General features: G+C 44.6%; 1 protein-coding gene across 5 annotated transcripts in view; it reads right to left on the bottom strand.

Annotated features, from left to right (window-relative positions):
- ANAPC1 (anaphase promoting complex subunit 1) overlaps positions 1 to 16,956 on the bottom strand; it is a 117,843-nt gene that overhangs the window by 54,867 nt on the left and 46,020 nt on the right. For all 5 annotated transcript variants that reach the window (XR_008320729.1, XM_053313539.1, XM_053313517.1 and 2 more), the window contains exons 17-23: positions 15,850 to 16,037; positions 13,645 to 13,719; positions 10,099 to 10,364; positions 8,662 to 8,753; positions 7,104 to 7,252; positions 5,743 to 5,821; positions 5,598 to 5,634 (exon numbers count right to left, since the gene is read on the bottom strand). Coding sequence is in view for 4 of the 5 variants with exons in the window: in XM_053313539.1 (XP_053169514.1) it covers positions 5,598 to 5,634; positions 5,743 to 5,821; positions 7,104 to 7,252; positions 8,662 to 8,753; positions 10,099 to 10,364; positions 13,645 to 13,719; positions 15,850 to 16,037 (886 nt within the window). In the remaining variant the exon portion in view is untranslated. The remainder of the gene's footprint in view (positions 1 to 5,597; positions 5,635 to 5,742; positions 5,822 to 7,103; positions 7,253 to 8,661; positions 8,754 to 10,098; positions 10,365 to 13,644; positions 13,720 to 15,849; positions 16,038 to 16,956) is intronic.

The following is a 16,956-nucleotide window of genomic DNA, read 5'->3' as shown; positions in this document are numbered from 1 at the left end:
AACAAACATTTACTGCGGCTGTTTATTGCTCTTTGTTGCAGATTGGTTTATTGGCTGTGGTTTTTTTAATGGCTTACTGTGGTTTTTATCTTCTGGGTTGTGAGTCATCTTGTGTACCATTTTGGTTAAGGAGTGAGACATACATTGGGTAAAAGGAGCATTGGTTCACTTACCGTGAAGGCTGCTTCTTGCTGCCAGAGCCGAGGACATCTCTGAGTGGGTTATCCTTCCCGAGTGCTCCCAGGCAGGACTAATTGAAAATGTCACAATGCCTTAAGAGGCTGGGCATGATAACCCCGCCCAGTTCTTTTAGGCCAAACAAATTACTAGCACAAAACGTGCATAACAATAGTTGAAAAATACAAAACCTTTGACAATAAAGAACATGAAAAACGACAGCAACTAAGTAAACAGCGACATTGTACAAGGCTGTGTGAATTCCATTATGCTTAGGATTCCCATAGAGTAGGCCAGGACATCACCTGGGAGGGCCGAGATGTCCTCGGCTCTGGCAGCAAGAAGAAGCCTTCACGGTAAGCCTTCTCTGCTGCCTGGAGCTGAGGCCATCTCTGAGTGGGGCGTACCACAGCTCTGGCCAAAAAACACGCTCTGGGAGAGAGCGTCCTAGCCAACTCTGGAGGAAGAACCTGCTGCAGCACCCTGCGACCGAATGCAGCTTGAATGGAAGCATACGAATCGATTTTATAATGTTTTGTGAAGGTAGAAGGAGCCTTCCAAGTAGCTGCCTTGCATATTTCCTATATCGGAGCGTTGGTAGAGAAAGCAGCAGATGTGGCCGTTGCCCTCGTAGAATGTGCCAAGATGTGCTCAGGTGTGCGCAGATGCAGGGATTCATAAGCTAAAAATACATGCATGTATCCATCTAGCAATTGTTGATGCTGAGACTTGGTTTCCCATCAAAGCCGGTAGAAAACTGACGAACAGGGCCTCTGTATGTTGAAACCCTTCTCTGTGTTTTAGATATATCTTAAGGCATCTCCTAACGTCCAATTTGTGCCATGCCTTCTCAATTATGTGCACTGGATTAGGGCAAAAAGAAGGCAACACAACATCCTGTGAATTATGAAAAGAGGACGATACCCAGGGTCTGAAAAAGGGGTCCAGTATCATTCGGACAGTGTCAGCTGAGAATATACAGAAGTTTCTGTGCGCGGACAGTGCATGCACACCAAAGTAATTGCTATTAGAAACGCTGTCTTGATGGATAAGATCCTCAGAGGAATAGAACGCAGAGGTTCAAACGGAGGAGCCTGCAGTGCTTTAAGGACTGTATGCAAGTCCCAAAATGGGAATCTGTGTACCACCATAAGGGATAAGAGTGTTGCTCCCTGCAAAAAACTCTTAAGGTGGGAGTGGTTGCGAACCTTCTCCTCTGGAACTCCCGAAATCAAGTTTACTAAGGATGCTGCCTGGTGCTTCAAAGTATTAGAACTGAGTCCCTTGTCTAGACCCTCTTGGAGAAAGGCTAGGAGGTGTTTGATGTTCACAGTGCCCCGAGTGTCTAGCCAACCAATGAAGGAAGGCCCTCCATGTGCAATGGAAAATGTGCTTTGTAGAGTCTTTCGTAGAAGCCAACATAGTAGCCAGGACTGTATCTGAATATCTGTGTTGTTTTAGAAGTTCCCACTCAGTTTCCAGGCAGCTAGCTGTAACCAGCCTGGATCGTGATGCTCCACTGGCCCCTGATGTAGGAGGTTTGCAGATACTAGTAGAAACCATGGTTTTTCTGTGGCCATATGATAGTTACGCAAACCATGGTCTCCTTGGCAAGTATGGGGCCACCAAGATTACCTGGGCCATGAGCATTCGAACTCTGTGCAGAAAGCACGTGAGTAGTGGTGTCGGAGGAAATGAATATAGGAGGCCCGATGGCCAGTCTGTCGATAGAGCGTCCACTGCCTCCACTTGTGGACAAGGAACCCGGGTGAAGAATCTAGGTGTTTGAGCATTGAGTTGAAGCAAACAGATTGACCAGGGGTTTCCCGAAACATTCTGTGGTTTTCCGGAATACTCTGGGATTGAGAGCCCATTCCCCTGGTAACAGTTGTACCCAACTCAGCCAGTCCACCATAGAATTGAGGTCTCCCTGGACATGTCTCCCTGGACATTTTGTAGCCTGTCTTGACTGTTTTCAACACCCACTGATCTGTGGTAGTGACTTCCCAAAACTGTGAGAAAGTTGATAGGCATCCCCACAGGCCCACCAGAGGTAAGTCATTGTTGTTTCTGAGCTCTGGGCTGGTTGGTAAAATGTATGGTGGTTTTGATTGGATGTTCTCGACCCCAGTTGTCTGTTCCATTGGGGGCGTTGAGACCTGAAGTCTCTGTCCCTCCCACGGAAGGAAGGCCAGAATGAACAAAAGGGTTGGAAATGATACTAGAAGTGTCTTCTAGGCACCAGGCGGTCCTGGCGATGTGGAGGAGTAGGTAATGGCATTGTCTTACATTTTTCTTGCAACTCAACTAAGACATCTTTGAGGGCCTCGTCACCAAATAACTTTACCCCATCAAAAGGTACTGCAGCTAAATTAGCCCTAGACACTGTGTCAACTGGCCAGTGCTTTAGCCAAAGATTACATTTCCCTACCACAGTAGCGGTAGAAGCACGGGAGGAGAATCGTATGGCATCTAATGTGGCATCAGAAATGAATACCTGAGCCTTCTGGACTTTTATTAATTGATGTCTAAGAAAGAAGACATCCGATGGAGGGTTTTCAATTAAATCATCCAGCCCCACCACCAAAGCGCAAGACAGCATGGAAGCCGCCACTGAAGCCCTGATAGATAAAGAAGATGCCTCATTTGCCTTTCTAAATAAAGCTTCTATACGTTTGTCATCCTGGTCCTTAAGTGCTGATTCCCCATCCCTGGGCAACAATGAACCACTGAGTAGGGCCACCATTGGAGCATCGGTCGGAGGTACTTTGAACATAGCAGCAGCTTCTTGCTGGAATGAGTTGTATTTATTGGCTACTGCAATAGACTTCCTATTATTTGATGCTAACAACCATTCTTCTTTGACCGTGCCAGCAAATAGCTCAGGTAAAGGTAGGTCAAGTTCTTTCCCTTTTTGCTTGGGAAATACAAGAACTCCCTTAGTGGGAGGTGCCACTTCTACTGGTACTGCAGGGGTAAGCCCCAACATGTGAACAGCTCTGCGGACCAAGGGCGCAAAGTCCTCATGAGCAAATAGGCATTGGGATATGGTGGAAGCAGGGTTCTCCTGATCATCTGACCACTCCCCCTCTTCCTTATCCAAAGAATCCAGAAGTAGCTCCCCAACAGGGTCCTCTATAGGGTTAACTGGAGCTGGATTTGGAGTTGATTCAATATCATTAGGTATGGGTGTAGATCCCTTAGCCCCCTGAAGTGGAGCAGAAGTGACAGTTATAGGTTGATTTGAAACAGTAGTCACAGCTATAGGTTGATTTGGAGCAGTAGTCACAGTTATAGGTTGGTTCTCCCTAGTGGTAGTGATAGGTACAGGAACGCTGAGAGTGGGGTTGGGGGAATCTGCTCCAGAGTCCTCAGATGAGTGAATTCCCCTCTCATTGACAATAATGTCCCTAGGAGGAGGCAACTTGTATTGTGCCACTCTTTTAGTATGCTTTCTCTTCTTTTTGGCTTTGCCAAGAGGCCTGGTCTCAGTATCAGTGGATGAAGAGTCCGAAAGTGCCTCCCTGCCCCTTTTCTTCCCTCTTCTATGCTTCTGAACCACCCCCTGTAGTGATAGGGCTGGGGTATTTTTTATCCAGTCTTGCCAGGCCGGTGGCATTTCTTGGGGGGGATTAGCAAATGTGGCAGATGAGGAGGGACCCGCGGGAACTGCACCCTGACTAGCTCCACCAAGGAGGGATCTCACCAAAGTCGTAAAGTCGCTCTGGGTACATCTCAATACTCCTGTAGATCCCTGGTGGTCTGCTGCTGCATCCCTGGAGGACGGAGAAGAGCGGCTTAAAGACGCGGCGCCTCTCGACCTTCCCGCCAAAAGTCCGGGTCCGTTGTGACCAGTGTTGCGAAGGGCACGTGGCATCCCCAAAGTGCTCGGCAGCGGTGGGAGCGAGGCTGCAGCCTGGTGCATGCTGTCCGGCACGGACTCTCTCTGAGCTCTCACCGAGCTCCTCATCAGTCTAGCTGGCAGATCACCCTCTTGAAATTCAGCCTCCATTTTGCTTGTATGGCACATCGGCGTGGCCGTTAAAGGCGGCATGAACAGGGGAGGAGAGCCTGGCGCCCGAGTCAGGTGTGGAAATCCCACTGCATTTCTGCATTTCGGCAGCAAAATATGCTGAAAGGCACCCTCTCCATAGACAAAGGGACAAATGGCAAGAAAAAAAGGAGCAGGGAGGGATTTTATCATCATCATCATCATCATCAAGGTATACGAGAAAGTTAAGGAGAAACATTAGAGCAGAGGGAGTAATAAAAAGGGGCAGTAAAAACAAATACAAGAGAAGAAGAGATATTTAGAGATCTAGAAAAAAGTACGACTGCCTAGTAGCTTGTTTGGCCTAAAAGAACTGGGCGAGGTTATCCTGCCCCGGCTCTTAAGGCATTGTGACATTTTCAATTAGTCCTGCTTGGGAGCACTCGGGAAGGATAACCCACTCAGAGATGGACTCGGCTCCAGGCAGCCGAGAATATATAGATAAATTCACACCCCAGATGGGCATGGCAACAGTGGAGGGAGTGGTGAGGGACTGACAAATGGGCAGAGAAGAAAGAGGACATCTGAGGAGCAGGCATGCTGATGATGCAGGGCAAAAATCCAGGTGCACATTCATACTTGGCCAGGTAAGCTGGGCCAGGTAAGAAGGCACCTGGGTTGCTGAAAAGGGCTAAGAGCAAGTTTCCTGTGTCTAGTGCTATTGAACAGGAATTGCTCCTGACTGCCTCTTACTCTCTATTCCTAAAAGAGTGGCTGTGAGCACATGCATGGCTCTTTTCCATCAGCAGTGGGTAATGATTTCCAGGTAGGGTTAAGTCCTGGAACAAACTAAGAACTGTCTGAAAGGGAAACAGTAGCAAGAGTGGAGGGGTATGTGTGCAGAAAGCGTTCCAGTAAGAACAGATCCTTTTCACTGGGCTGCACAGTTCTCCGTCTCTCTCTCCTTTTTTAGATGGTGAGCCCTTTGGGGACAGGGAGCCATTTTATTTATTTATATCTATGTAAACTGCTTTGGGAACGTTTTGCTGAAAAGCGGTATATAAATGTTCTTCTTCGTCGTCCTTCCAATCTGACTCTTAGGAAATCTGGCCGACGGTTACATTTTGCACCACTCTGCTAGGGAGACTCAGGAAAGAGTTTTAAAGAAAGACAAGGACAAGGAAGAAGAAGTGGGGAGAGATGGGAACCAGCTCAAAGATTCTGGGGGTCCTTGGAAAAGGTGGCATCATGGACACACTTAACCAGTGACACACTTAACCAGGACACACTTAGACCAGGGTGGGGAATGCAGACAGATCAGCTCCTACAAGTTATCTGGAGTGTGTTCTCCTGTTGTACAAGGAAGAGATGACGAAAGTAATAAAAGAACTTTCAAGTACAATTGCAGGCTATTCACCAATTAACATACCGATATTCTTCTTGTTCCGTTTGCTGCTTTCGCTGCCCTAAAAAGAGAGAATAAAAAAACAAAACAAAACATTGCTCTTACCTTTGCTAACACAACAAGAAATAGATGCTCTTTGGGCATTTAGCTCATATCCCAGTCATATTACCTGAAGTTATCCTGGACAAATAATTGGATGCTTCATTCGAAACAGCTCTCTCGTCACCTAGTATGTACAGCACAACACTCTGCCCAGGAGAAAGGAATCCTTCGTTAGGGTCTACTTACAGAAGACCAAGTAAATTAGCAGAGAAGAGAATAAAAATGACATATCCCTCCGGTCTTCTCTGCTTCAGGGCACTGCACTCCACATCACAGTTCTTGGCATCTTTACTGATCACGGAGGAATGATAGCATGGGAGAGATGGGTGCTGCAGCATGTGGTAGCAGTCACTGGCAAGTCAGTCTCTCTGCCTTAGCATTGGCTTCCTATCTCCAAGAATGGTTCTGCAATGCATGCAGAGTGCAAAAGGGTTCTGCAGATCACAAAAAGGACTCCCCAAAGACCCCATACAGCTCATATATGAGAAGACTCACATATGCTGCTCTGAGCAGCTTGGAGGAGGAGGAGGAGGAGGAGGAAGATAAAAATGTAGCCGTGTTGGAGATCCAGTACTTAATTTCTGGTTATTGGAGAGCGTTTTGGCAGTAGCTATTGATTTAAGAATTGCTAGCTTAACAAAACTCTAATGCTCTAAAGTACTAGGCCATGTTTTTTCCTACTTTGCCCGGAATTGTTTTGCAGTTAGGAGCTGCTAAGTGAAAAACAGGTAGTTGGGTAAGGAACATTTTACCATGGAGGCAAAAAGGCAGTAAAAAGTGACCACAAACATCTGATATCCTAACGTGCCATATACATTCTTGGGGGGCAAACATGTGAAGATCCAATCAGAAAGCAATAAACTATTATTAAAACTTATAAAAATTGATTGTACTGGGTGGTACAGGGTCCTTGCACACGTCTTCATACAGAAGCGTGTCTGATGGTCCCTCATATCGGATGAGTTAACTGTTCTTGTGTCTTTCACTTCGAATTGTGGTAAGCTCTGAAATAAAGATCTGTTCTTAAGTAAGACTTGTCTTTGCCTTGGGTTATCAAGGAAATCCATGCCTGAACTAAGATCATACTTTTGACAGGGCTGCTTCTCATTGAGTCTAGGCCAAGCTCAGTCTGAACCATCCTGAGAGCAATTATTAATCTTTTCCAACAGAACATCTACTCTTCTCAGGTTAAATCTTCCCTATTACGTACCTTGCACCTGAAACCAGAGGTTCTCAAACTTGGATCCCCAGATGTTGTTGGACTACAACTCCCATCATCTCCAAACACAATGGCCAAATCCCGAATGGGAGTTCTAGTCTAACAATGTCTGGGTACCCAAAGTTTGAGAAGCCCTACACTTCATTCATGCATTAAACTAAGCACACAGAGATGCATATGAACAACTGGGACCCTTCTGCAGTACATACCAGCACAACTAGCTTGCTTCTTTCACATATTCCTGGTAAGTAAGGATAAGGCAACACACTTTCCCCCTTCAAGCAAGAACTCAGCCACTGAAAGATACTTGGAGGCTCAGCAGAAAAAAACGACGGATGATGCATGAAACCTGTTTGGGCTTAATCATATTAAACATTAGTCTCAAACATGTTGTATGAAAAATGTGAAGGCTGTTTTCCCACACAAAATAAAATTCATATCTGGCCACAATGGCCCATTCAGACAAGATTTTCCTCTTATACACAAGCTGTTTCCGATTGCCCTCAGTCACTTCTATGTGAGTGTCAAAACAGAAAAACACAAAGTGAGTTGCTCACAGCTCCAGCTGGCAGACGTTTCACCAGTTGGAAGAGCAATCCATTTTCCTAATGTGGCAATTCATGGGAACCTTGTTTGCTTTACCTGTGAACTACTGATTCACACAATGCATGAATAGTTGAGGAGCGTTCATTCAGTCATTTATTCAATTTATATTCTGCCTTTTTTCCAAAATTCTGAACTCAAGGCAATATGCAATAAAAACAGGCAATTAAAAATTACAGTTTGTCTTATTTATATTTACAAATATAATATAATAAATACAAATATAAATAGAATAAAAATGAAATACAATAACTGAACCAACCATTTAAAACCAATCATACATAACTACTACAGAAAAGCAGACCAAGAGTCCAAGACCAGAAATGTTTCAAGTTAAAAACTTTAGTTGGAACAACAAAGTCTTAACTTGCCTGCAAAAGATCAAAGTGAGTCCTGACAAACAAATGTTGTTGGACTACCAACTCTCACCATACCTGGCCACAGTGGCCAGTGGCGATGATGGGAGTTGTAGCCCAACAACAATTGGCGACCCAGGCACCATTCCCCCTAACAGAAAATTCCAGAGGTTGTTGATTGCAACTCCCAGCATCCCCAGCTGCTATGGCCTTTGGCTAGGAATTATGGGAGTTGTACTGAACAACATCCGGGATTCCCTGCTAGAGGGAACACTGGGCCCAGGTTTGAGAACACCTGGGTTATTAGACTGCTAGGTAGCACACAGCTAACATGATCCAGGTTTGTATTACAAGAGTGACCTTGTGACCCAGATCTAGCAGCATGGCTTCAAAACGTATAGGAACATAGGAAGCTGCCATATAGTGAGTCAGACCATTGGTCTCTCTAGTTCAGTATTGTCTTCATACCCTGGCAGCGGCTTCTCCAAGGTTGCAGGCAGGAATCTCTCTCAGCCCTATCTTGGAGAAGCCAGGGAGGGAACTTGGAACCTTCTGCTCTTCCCAGAGCGGCAGCTCCATCCGTAATAAAGATTCAGCATTCATCAGCAGCAAGCTCCATCCCCTGAGGGGAATATCTTACAGTGCTCACACTTCTAGTCTCCCTTTCATATGCAACCAGGGCGGACCCTGCTTGGCTAAGGGGACAAGTCATGCTTGCTACCACAAGACCAGCTCTCCTCTCCTCTCTGGAAGGTCATAAAGAATGACCTTCCTCCAAAGAATTTCATACAATTATCTTGAAACTTACCTGGATCAATTATGCATGTTTGTCTGGAAGTCTTTACAAGCACCGGGTAGTCTCTGTAGTAATAATCTAGGTAAGCTTCCAGTTTTAAGTCCCTGAAAAAGGGAATTATATGAGAACTCCATAATAAGGATGAGACATGCAAGACCTTATGAGGCTTCTGCTCAGTCTCTTCAAGAGATGGGGAAGGGAGAGAAGGGCTTTTACCACTCCACCTCCAACGCCTATCAAGTAAGCTTTGCGGAGGGGTGGTAGAAATTGCCCAGAACACGGGTCATCACACAGTAAAAGTACTCGCCTCCTAAGGTACAGACCAGAGAGCACCTCAGAGTACAGGACTGGTGCTGCTGACTGGTTCGACCCATGAAGCTCTGGTGTTCGTGGGAGGATGGTGGGGGTGCCCATATTTTTGGCTGAGGGTGGGGGTGACAAATTTCAGTGACTTTTCCTCCCCCCGTCCCAGTGCTCTGTGCAACACAGAAATATGTCCCTGAAAGTTGCATGGCCCTCACGGACATATTTTGGGGTGGTACAGCTAGCTTTAGGGGAAGGGGAGTTTATCAAAATTGCCCTCTCCTGTGCAAGTGCCTGTGCTCATAGCTGGAACTCAGAAGCAGCACCAGGGTTCCTGACACTCAGACTTCAGAAGTTAGGATGTCAGCCTATATAATTACCCACTTGCTGACACTTAATGGTACCCTAAAGTGCTTGGCCTAAGATAGGCTGCCTTGTCTTGCCTAGCCTGGGCCTCGTGGAGTGAGTTAAACAGGTCTCCATATGGATGCTGTAATATGTAAACCGGCCCCAAGATTAATACTCCTGAAACGCAGTAAATATACAAAGTGCTGTGTGTCCTTTATGAAAAAAGCATCTATCCATAGACAATATTCTTTTTATTTATTTCCAGAAAGTATACCTTGCATTATTAGCCCCAATTGGTTCTCTAAGCTGTTTACAATCTATAAAATATTCCAAGACAACCAACTTACAATGAGAATGAAGAGTATAAAAATAATGAAACAGCAAGCCAAAAAACCCAGAATGCTAAAAATGCAGACAAAACCAGACTCTTTTTCCCCTCTCTTATCTAAAAAAATCGTAGCTGCTCCTACGTACTTTGGTTACTGAAATCTGCAAGAATTTCAGTATCTGAAATTTGGGTTTGTTTTAAATCTGAGTCCAACTTCTCTTGAACAAAAGGATGGGCTAAACCCAATACTACATTGGAAGCTTCCATATACTGAATCAGACCTCTGGTCCATCTTGCTCTATGTTGTCAACACTGACTGGCAGCAGCTCTTTAGACAGTAGCTTTTCCCATTCCAAGATGGAGATGCCACAGATTGAACCTGGGACTTTATGGATGCTAAGCATGTGCTCTGCCACTGGGCTACAGTCAAGAAATAAGACCAGCCTGAGTCTATTTCTGTGAGGATGTACCTTGCCAGTTGAACCAGAAGCACAACAAGGGAACGAATTCCTTCACCCATCAAGCAATTCAGTTTGAGCTCCTCGTAAATTAAGTGCAGCACACAGAAAATAGCCGGGATGTGGGGGAAGAGAAGAGTGGAGGAATCCAAGCAGTGGCTGTGTGAAAGGTTGTCCTTTGGAAATTTCACTTCCAGGGTATCCAGCTGCAGAGCTTTGGCCAAAGGGTGAGACTCGACATTTTTATGGTAGTCAGAATTAAACAGATATTCCCAGTCCTAGGAAAGCAGAAAGAACACGTCATCCTTTAGTGTGAATTGTTTTAGTAACTGTACTAAGTATCGTGTGTGTGTGTGTGTGTGTGTGTGTGTGTGTGTGTGTGTGTGTGTGTGTTTTAAGGGAAAATTTTTAAAAGAGGGGGTTCAAAATAACTTTTCAAAATGACAAGATACCAAAACAAGTCAGACAACACAACAGACTTTAAGTTTTAAAAAAGACGAATATTAGGATGAAGTGGTTGATCCCTGGGGCAGGGATTCCCAGATATTGTTGACTACAACTCTCAACACCCCCAGCCAAAGGCCACTGTATCTGGGCATGATGGGATATTTAGTCAACAACATCTGGGAATCCCTGTTACAGGGAACACTGCCTGGGACCATGCAAGTGGTGTCTTGTATGAGCTGAGCAATTCCTCAGGTGAACAGACACACAGTTTGCCCAACCCTGTGTGATCCTTCTGCCTCTTTGAGGAGCGATCATGCATATCTGCCAAATCCTATGCATGTGACAGACAAAGAGATCACCCAGGTAACTCTGGGTGACTCTGTCCCCTACCAACAGAAGAGGTGCCTTTTTAAAGTGATGATTCTGTTTATTTAGCAGGGGGAGAGTAACTGGCCCTATCCACCCCCAGCACAGCATCCCTCCAGTGGCTGTTGCTGGTGTCTATCTTATATTTCCTTTTTAGATTATGAGCACTTTGGGGACAGGGAGCCATTTTATTTATATCTATGTAAACCACTTTACATATTGTCTATATACCTACAAAGATTAGAATCATTCGGACCATGGCTTTTCCCGTGACACTCTATGGATGTGAAAGCTGGACTTTGAAGAAGCAAGATAGAAAAAGTATCAACGCTTTTGAACTTTGGTGCTGGAGAAGACTTTTGAGGATACCATGGACAGCCAGGAAAACAAACTAATTGATCATAGAACAAATCAATCCAGAATTTTCACTCAAGGCACAAATGACCAGGCTCAAACTATCATACTTCGGACACATTATATGAAAACCCAGCTCCCTTGAGAAGTCCTTAATGCTAGGGAAAGTTGAAGGAAAGAGAAGAAGAGGACGACCAGCAAGGTGGATGGACTCAATTACGACAACGATGAATGCACCACTGCGAGACCTTAAAGGCCAAGCTGAAGACAGATCATCCTGGAGAGAATCTGTATATGTGGTCGCTAAAAGTTGACACTGACTTGACGGCACTTAATCAATCAATCAATCAATCAATCAAACCGCTTTGGGAACTTTAGTTGAAATGCGGTATATAAATATCTGTTGTATTCGTATCCAGCTCACACAAGACATTTGAAGGGTACACCCAAGCCCAGCCACCCTATACAGAAAGCACAGGGCCTGCCTCATGCTCAATAGATATGATACAATATGAATATGAATACAACAAATATTTATATACTGCTTTTCAACAAAAGCTCCCAAAGTGATTTACACAGATATAAATAAGTACATAAAATTTTAAGTTAAAAAAAATCAACAATACAACTGCATCTTGATTAGGGAAAAAGGGGGGGGGACCTTAATCCACGGATTCCCAACCTTGGGTCCCCAGATATGGTTAAACTACAACTCCCATCATCCCCAGCTAAAGTGGCCAAGGCCAATGTGGCTGGGGATGATGGGAGTGCATCTAGTGCCTCTAGGCACCCAAAGTTAGGAACCCCCGCCTTAATCCAGCCTAAAAGCAGGATGTGTTATAAAGGAGAGATCTATATAATATTTATGGTTGGGAGTACAACAATAATTATTGCAACATCCAGAAGAACATTCGCATGTGCAGAACAACATTTTATGCATGAAATGCAGGAGGGGCAATTTCCACCAATTCCTCCTTCCTTCCCATAATTACGCCATGGAAGTCCCAGGGGCATATCTTAATAGGTGGCTGCAGAGGGGTGGGGAGAATAGCTAAAAATGCTCCTCTCCCATTGCATGTGTGAAACACTCTAGGTGCATGGGGTTAGTCTGGATGTCAGTCACTCTGTTTCCTAGAATGCTCAGACTTTTCAGTTTAAACCCTGGTTCTCCTGAAATGGTCTGGGAGGGACTAAGTTTAAGCCTTCCATCAGTCACTGATTTAAGAGGGAGTTTGCATATGCACATCCAACACACCATTCATTGCTTCAGCAAGTGATTATCTGCACATGTCAAGCAGCTGTCACATCACACACCACAGACAGAACTTTTATCATGACCTTACATCACCTCAAGCACACTACTTTCCAGTGGTCACAGATGACACACGGAGGTGTGTACTGTCAAATGAGAAGTCACTGGGAGTTAAATCAGAATGAGGCTAAATGCATCTTTTTTGCTCCTGTCTTTTCCTCCACCACCACCCCAATGAAAAGAGCAGCTGCTGGGAGGGTGCAGGGAGATCAGGACTGGAAATCAGGGGCGTAACTATAATAGGGGAGACAGCTGTCTGGGGGCCCACCGCCTTGGGGGGGCCCCCAGAGGCAAATCACAGGACTGACTCCCTCAGCCGCGCACCCGCCTGGGCTTCCTTCAGTTGTATTCATCCTTCAAAATTGATATGGTTGTTAAGACCTGGAGCTACCAGAACAGCACGTCTTTCTCTAGTACCATTAAATGACCTGCATCGTCCACAATTTACAAAACCTTTAAAAAAATAATTTAGGATTATGTTCTAAGTGTGTATACACACACACACTGCAGTGAGGGGGGGCATTTTAAAATCTTGTCTCTGGGCCCACGCCAACCTTGCTACACCCCTGCTGGAAATGCAAGTAAGAAATATTTCAGCCTCCCCCACCCACAACCAGTGGGGATTTCCCCCCAGTCCCAATGAAAATCCCCCCTTCTCCAAGCTACTCTTGACTCCAGAAGAGAAGTTGCCATTGACAGCTTCCCACCCAGGGTTAATATTTGCCTTGGGTAGGACAATTTTTACCAGGACCCCTGCAGTGGGGGACAGAGTGTTACATATCCCACCCGTAATCAGTTCCACCCTTCTGGCTGCAATGTTATGGTGGCGGGGAGCAAGATGGAAACATCTGGTTGCATTTGTTCCGACTCTGGTTATGCGCATGCATATGAATCACCCTTAAGACCATGGTCTCACAGCTGAAGTGTGAACTCTCAGTAATTAACCACTCCTAGAGCAAATCAGCCTAATCATGTCAGGACCTTGTTGTGCTAAGCATCAAACACGCCCAAGAAGCCTCACAAATTGGTTGACTCAAATTCCATCTCAAGCCAGAGTTACTAATTAATGAATTCCTTACTTCATCTGATCCTGTCTCCGAAGGACGGGCTTTCTTGGGAGCAATGACTGGAGAAAGAGATCCTTCAAAATCAAGCTAAAACAAACAGAGAGACAGACAGACAAATAACTAAATAAATAAATAGCAGAGGGTACTCATCAAAGGTTTTTAACAATTTTAACATGGTGTTAAATTGTAAATTGTTTTAATGTTTTAATTGTTTAAATTTGTACTGTTTTTATTGTAAACCGCCCAGAGACATAAGTTTTGGATGGCATATAAATTTGTTAAATAAATACTGAATTTCAATGCACACATTATGGAAACTGTAAGAAGAAATCAAGCTGATACTAGATGCACACACTTAACTTTTATTCATGTACGTAATATGGAGGTCCATTCCACAAAATATGGTCAAGTAGTTTCTACTGATGCCAGTCTATAAACATGCCCAGCTGAGATACCTGACTGGATCTGAGCAGTTTTATACCTAGATCTTTGCTAAAAACGTAAAAGCAAGCCTCATTGCTTTCAATGGAGCCTAACTTATTAAGTAGGAGAGCTGAAGATAAGAGGGCAGGTTCAGACATCATGTTTATTTTGTCTAAACTACACCCACAGTTTTCCCACAACCCACTACTAATAAGCTGATCAAAATGTGTGTACAACTGCATATTAATAAAACGCTACTGAAGGAAAACAGCCCATGCTTCTTGTTACAGGATGGCGCATGAACGTCTCACAATAGGTACCCTCTCGAAACAGACATTCCCTCCTATGCAAGAGAAAAGGGTTTCTTTTAAGAGAACATCTGTAGTTTTTATAGTGTTTGTATTAAAAAGATTTTTTTTCTAAAGCTGCCGAACACTTAATCAGGGCAACTTCTTATTCTATGTGATGTTTTCTATGATTCTATATATCCAGGTTACCTGAGAGTGCACCTTTCTCTACAAGATGCCCACCACTCATTAAGATCATCAGGAGGGGGTCTGTCTTCAGGTGCCACCCTGGGATCGGGCCTTCTCTGTTGTTACCACTAGGTTGTAGAACGCCCTCCCCCTGGATATAAGAGGACTGTCTTCCTTGGAGGCCTTCAGGGGAGCCTTAAAGATCTATCTTTTTAGCCTGGCTTTCAACGATATCTAGTTTGAATTTTAATTTTAATGAGTTTTAACCTGGTTTAAAAGTTTTCTGATTTTAATTGTTTTAGAGTGTGTGTGTGTGTGTGTTTAATGTAAACCACCCTGAGCCACTTTGCGAAGGGTGGTAGATAAATTGAATGAATGAATGAATGAATGAATATAAATAAATAAATAAATAAATGGATGCTGTAGCAGATATCTGCACTGAAAAGAGGGCTTAACTAGAAGGCCTCTTAATAGGAACATTGCTCGGTACGTAAGATCCAGGTCCCAGGCCCACAGCCCCCGCTTTCGACAATTAAACTCAACCATACCATCACCACCCCAAGAATAATTAACCCATGGAGACTCTACACATGATCCGCGCGTACAGCCGGCTCAGCCGCCCACACGACCACCAGCTCCGTCACGGAGCCGGTAAGGGCAGCGGGGATCAGGGGCCTCCCGGCCCCCAGAAGTCCCAGAATGCCTCGCACAAGTGCACGGAGCATTCTGGGGAGACCCCCGAGGCCGGGAGGCTTGTTGGAGCCTCCCAGTCAGGAGTCTCCTCGGCACGGAGCCACACTATGGCGACTCACGATTGCCAAAACTGGATTAGCGGAGCGCTCGTTCCACTAACCTCGTTAAATGGGAGGGAAATTAAGTGGGCTAACCACTGGGGGCCGCGCAGCATCCAGTGGTTCTCACAACCGTTTGAAAGCAGACTGGGCTACCTTAGCCCGCTTTCGAGCAGTCATGTGAATAGCCTCATGTTTTTTTAAGTCTCTAATATTATAATACAGGCACTTATGAAGGTGGAAGCAGCAGATTGCTAGGAGTTCTCTCCCCTGCTCTGTGCAGGGGCCTCCACCTCTGCACTTCCCTTCTGAAAGAGGGAGGAGGCTGATGAGATTCAGGGTCTGAGCAATTCACTGGGAGACCTTGCCCCATGGGCCACCCCCAGTGACACCCCCACCGCTAACATCTCATCCCATCTCAATCTCTAACATTCTATTATTCTAGTCTCCCAAAAGGACTTAAATCAATTCATCAACTAAACATCGAACTTTAATTAATAATCCATCAGAAGTCAAACTGTACTTACATTACGAGTCCACGCCACTCTGTCTGTGCTGTAACCCATCATGTTCATCATACAAGTGACAAATAAGTTCCACTCCGAGTAGTAACTGGGTCCTCCTGGTGCATTGTAAGTATTATACCACCTGACAAGCATTTGCACAGCTACCTCTTTGGGCAGGATAGACTTAATGCCTTGCAAACATCTTCTGACTGTTAAGAGTAGGGGGGAAAATAGAATTGTTAAATTATCTCTTGACACAGAGCTATTCAACCAGTTTCTGCAACTTGAAATCCACTGATTTTAATTTGACCAAGATCTGCGTGGATATAATGGACGTGATCTCTTAACGAAGAGATGGGAAGCAGACAGTTGGATTGTGCATTCTTCCCCACCAAGGATTCCCTGCACAGTTAATGAGCAACATTAGCACTATCAACAACTACCATAAAGACTAAAAACTGTACTGTATTTTCTTTTAAGGTAATTTTGTGACTCTGCTTTAAGCTTAGTTTAGAATTCAGGTTACAAACAGTGACCAGATCATTATGGAAAGAGGGGGATGGTGGCACAAAGCTTTGAGATATGCCACTTAGTACCTATCAACTATTGTGAACAAATACAGAAATAAAGTTGTTTATTAATCTACATATAGCATTATATGCGTAAGAGTTAACTGCCTTACACTTGGGTTGTTGGTACACACTGGAAATTACTTGCATCATGTGGTTATACTAATGTGCCGAGAATTAATAAAAAGAGATCCCAGGCTATATGGGAAACTTGGCTGATAACTATGGTTAATGCTGATAATACAGGGTGCAGCAAAAGTCATAAACTCACTTTTTTCATAACTTTGGAACTATAATAGATATCATTGACTTCTTTGTTTCACATTACGGTGGAGAACTGGGGTTCTCAAACATGGGTCCCCAGATGTTGGACTCTCATAATCATGATAGGAGTTGTAATTCAACCACATCCAGGGGACCCAAGTTTGAGAACCCCAGTTTCGAGACATGGAAAAGGGCACAGTTCAAGAATCCTCCATCACTGCTGCACAAAATGCCTTCCAAACAATATTTCAGGTTCACAAAGTACCATCAAAACATGCTATCAGAAGATGAGTGT

This window comes from Hemicordylus capensis, chromosome 1 (assembly GCF_027244095.1).
Source record: "Hemicordylus capensis ecotype Gifberg chromosome 1, rHemCap1.1.pri, whole genome shotgun sequence".
NCBI classification, from domain to species: Eukaryota; Metazoa; Chordata; class Lepidosauria; order Squamata; family Cordylidae; genus Hemicordylus; species Hemicordylus capensis.
The sequence above is the reverse complement of the archived record's forward strand: the minus strand, read 5'-3'. Positions and strand labels throughout refer to the sequence as shown.